The sequence below is a fragment of the Nelumbo nucifera genome, chromosome 2, assembly GCF_055504915.1.
Source record: "Nelumbo nucifera cultivar China Antique chromosome 2, China Antique-T2T, whole genome shotgun sequence".
NCBI classification, from domain to species: domain Eukaryota; kingdom Viridiplantae; phylum Streptophyta; class Magnoliopsida; order Proteales; family Nelumbonaceae; genus Nelumbo; species Nelumbo nucifera.
The window spans coordinates 49,998,856-50,002,012 of record NC_142650.1 but is presented as its reverse complement, the minus strand read 5'-3'; the positions used below and the strand labels follow the sequence as shown (position 1 = coordinate 50,002,012).

At 44.0% G+C, this 3,157-nt stretch overlaps 1 protein-coding gene across 1 annotated transcript; it reads right to left on the bottom strand.

The window, feature by feature from the left end:
* Positions 1–316: 316 nt before the first annotated feature.
* On the bottom strand, positions 317–1,821 carry LOC104601070 (transcription factor PCL1-like). Its single transcript, XM_010264260.2, has one exon. It carries the CDS (start codon positions 1,307–1,309, stop codon positions 407–409), a length of 903 nt encoding a protein of 300 aa, XP_010262562.1. The 5' UTR covers positions 1,310–1,821; the 3' UTR covers positions 317–406.
* Between the last annotated feature and the right edge of the window lie 1,336 nt (positions 1,822–3,157).

Here is a 3,157-nt window from a genome sequence, read left to right as displayed (position 1 = left end):
GTAAGGTTCCTGTCCATCAGCGTACCCACAGATACTTGTCTAAGAGTTTGTTTTACTTGGGCTAATCCTTGCTCCATTCAGTCCTAGACACGCATTTCTCAGTTTGTCGAAAAAGAAAAACTAGATAGAATTCAACATTTAGGAGAGGCAACATTTTCTTAAAGAAACCAAATCTATAGTTTTGACTTCTTCCAACCACTATCAATTTCGTATTATTATCTGATAATTGCGAGTAACTACAAAGAATACTAGAAAATTAGAAAGAAACAGTAAAAGTAGTAAAAATTGAAGGAAGACGAGAGACTTGCCTCTCAGGTGAGATGAAAAATCTGAGATTTTTTATTTATCATCTTGAGTGACATGTGAATAGGATAAAATACAAGCCAAGTTATTACCAGACCATTCTTCACGGCTTCTCCCTGAACATGTTATAGGGATGTGACTCGAAACCGTGATATGCGGTAGAAGCCGGATGTCCGACAGGTATCCCCATATGGCCGTGAGCATGGGTCACGCCAAGGACCGGAATGGGCATCATGGGTGGTGGATAAGGGATCGGAAGTGGCATGTGCCCGTGGCCGTGGGGAGAGGGCTCGTGCAAGCTCTGAGGCACAGGGGTCAATGCAAAAAGATAGTCGGAAGAGGATGGGCCCTCGTCATTTGACAGGCCCGGCATCCTCTTGAGGTAGAGACGATACTTCTGGAGGTGGCTGGCGACGTTCTCCCGCGTCAGACCCTCCACGTTCATCAATTGCATGATGGTCTTGGGCACGGCGTTCTTGATACCCAGATGCGCGACGACATCTACAAATCGCTTGTGGAGCTGAGGAGTCCACACCAAGCGTGGCCTCTTCAAGGTGCGGGCAGAGTGATCATCCATAGAATTCTCCGTTCTCAAGGCCGAATCTGCCTCTTCGGGGCTCTCAGGTCTTCGTACCTTGCGCGAATCGGAGATATCCTTGGCGGAAAATCCGGCATCGTTGTCATCCCCTTCAATGACCATGGCATCGCGGGTCCTATCCTCGGAAAAGGAAGGTAAGGACTTGAGGTGATTGGAAGGGAAAGACTGCGAGGACTGGCGAGAGATGCTGGATAGGGTGTTGTGCGAGGCACGATTGACATCGAACACGTTTCGACGAGGCTCGGGGGTTATACTGAAAGCGGAAGCGAGCTCCATAGGGATCAAACGCTGAGACAAGGGGGTGAGATCATCGGTGGTGGGCAGGCCGACTTCCCACTCGAGCACTCTTGCCTCTTCTCCACAGCTAAGACCACCTCCATACTGCCTTGTCTGTACCTCTTCACCCATTTCTCTTCTTTTGTCTTCGTTGCTCTAATTCTAGGTAGAAATAGAACTAAGGGCATGTTGAGAAGTCAACCGAAATATGAGTTTGTGAAAAAAGAAGAAATTATTAGGGTTTTCAGAACCCAGGAACCCATGAGAGGAAATAAAGACTTCAGTATTTTCATCTAAAACAGTCTTATTGACTTGAAACAAAGTTGAGGTTTTTTGAATGGATACGAGGAGGAAAAAGAACAGACAAACAACGAGTAAGGAGGGAGAGAGAGAAAGAATACGAAGAAGATTGTGAGTCGGTGTCGTCTCGTTTCTGGTTCCCAGTTCCCACCGGTAGCGGTAATGGTAATGGAAGATATTTCGCAAGCAGCGATTTGCAAAATGGATTAAATGAAATAAAAAAATGGAACGCGCCCAAAAACGCCCCCACATGCACATCTCAGCGTGCATTGAGAACAGATGTTCCCAATACACGGTTGGGATGTTCTGTGAAACGTTTTTGGGGGCGTTCTGTGGGGGTAGATGTAAATTCGTTTTTGTTTATGGTCGGAAAGCAGAGAAAAAGTGCAAATATCTGCTTCCTTCCAGAGCACTCATGTCCAAGTGTCCACGTGGACGTCTTAGCCAGATATTTTTTTATTCGCTTTTTCTATTTTTGTATCTCCTCTACTCGCTCCTGCTTTTGTACTGTCCAATCCAGTTCCAGAGCCTCCAGACTCTTATCTGCGTTCGGATCTTCTACCCACAAGGACCCTACATGTGCGGCGGCTGTGCTGTGTTGTCCGACAGGTGTTTGTAGGGTTTTTGTGTGTACGAGACTCGGATTAGTTATCTGCTTATCTAGTTATCTTTATTAAAAGTGGACAATTCACGAGACCGGATCTGCTCCTCACACAGGGCGCCTCACACGCACATCGTACCATACATTGGGAACATCTCCCGTACTTTAAAAGATTATTATTTACGGGAGATGTTCCCAATGCACGGTGGATGTGCATGTGAGGCGCTCCTGTGTCAGGAGCAGATCCCGTTCCACAATTCACAGAATAGTAAAGATAAGAACGCTGTGAGTTCTGACTTATCGCACTTTCAACTCACAGTTTGTTTCCCGTGCAAATTTTATTTTTTATTTTTTTTCAGCAAAAAATAGTAACTTTTTTTACTTAATGCCAAGAATATGTACATGGGAGTCTCTACAGAGTTTATTTTTTGGCCAAAAAAGAAAAATTATATTAATTTCTCAAAAAGATTTACATCCATCCCATTTTCAGATTGTTGGAAGCTCCTATCCATACCCCCTTACATACTTCATAAGCTATTTTATGGGCTAATCTATTTGCATCCTCAAGTTCTGCACCTCAGTCTTGTACAACTTCTCTTTTCATGTGCAATTTGTGTTATATGAATTCTTTTGGCATCACATAACACATTTAGTTAGCTGATTCTCCTGCATTGTCCTTGTTGCAATCCTAGGACAAGTGCTTGCCATTCAGCTACTTCCTGCTGCTTCAATCACCCTGCAACCATCTCTCATTATGACAAAACTTTTGGCAGCTCTTTGTATATTCAACATATATGAAATGAACCATCCACGTACAAGCATGTTGATAAAGCACAGTCAAGAGTTGATGATTTTGTTGCCCCTCTGGTTTTCAAGTTGGTTCATTTCACTATGAACCAAGTAATTTTGTACTGCTTGTGCAATAGCTAGAGGATTTGAGATTTTATTCTCATGGAGCTTCTTGTTTCGAGCCTTCCAAATCAATTGGATGGCTATGGCAGCCTTAGCCATTATAGTTCCTGCTTGCGAGGCCTTGGAATTGCTAAAAGCGTTTGTTGTTGCCACATCTCCATTAATTC

Coding starts and splice junctions, on each gene's coding strand:
- LOC104601070 (XM_010264260.2), bottom strand. CDS start 1,309: ATGGGTGAAGAGGTACAGACAAGGCAGTATGGAGGTGGTCTTAGCTGT.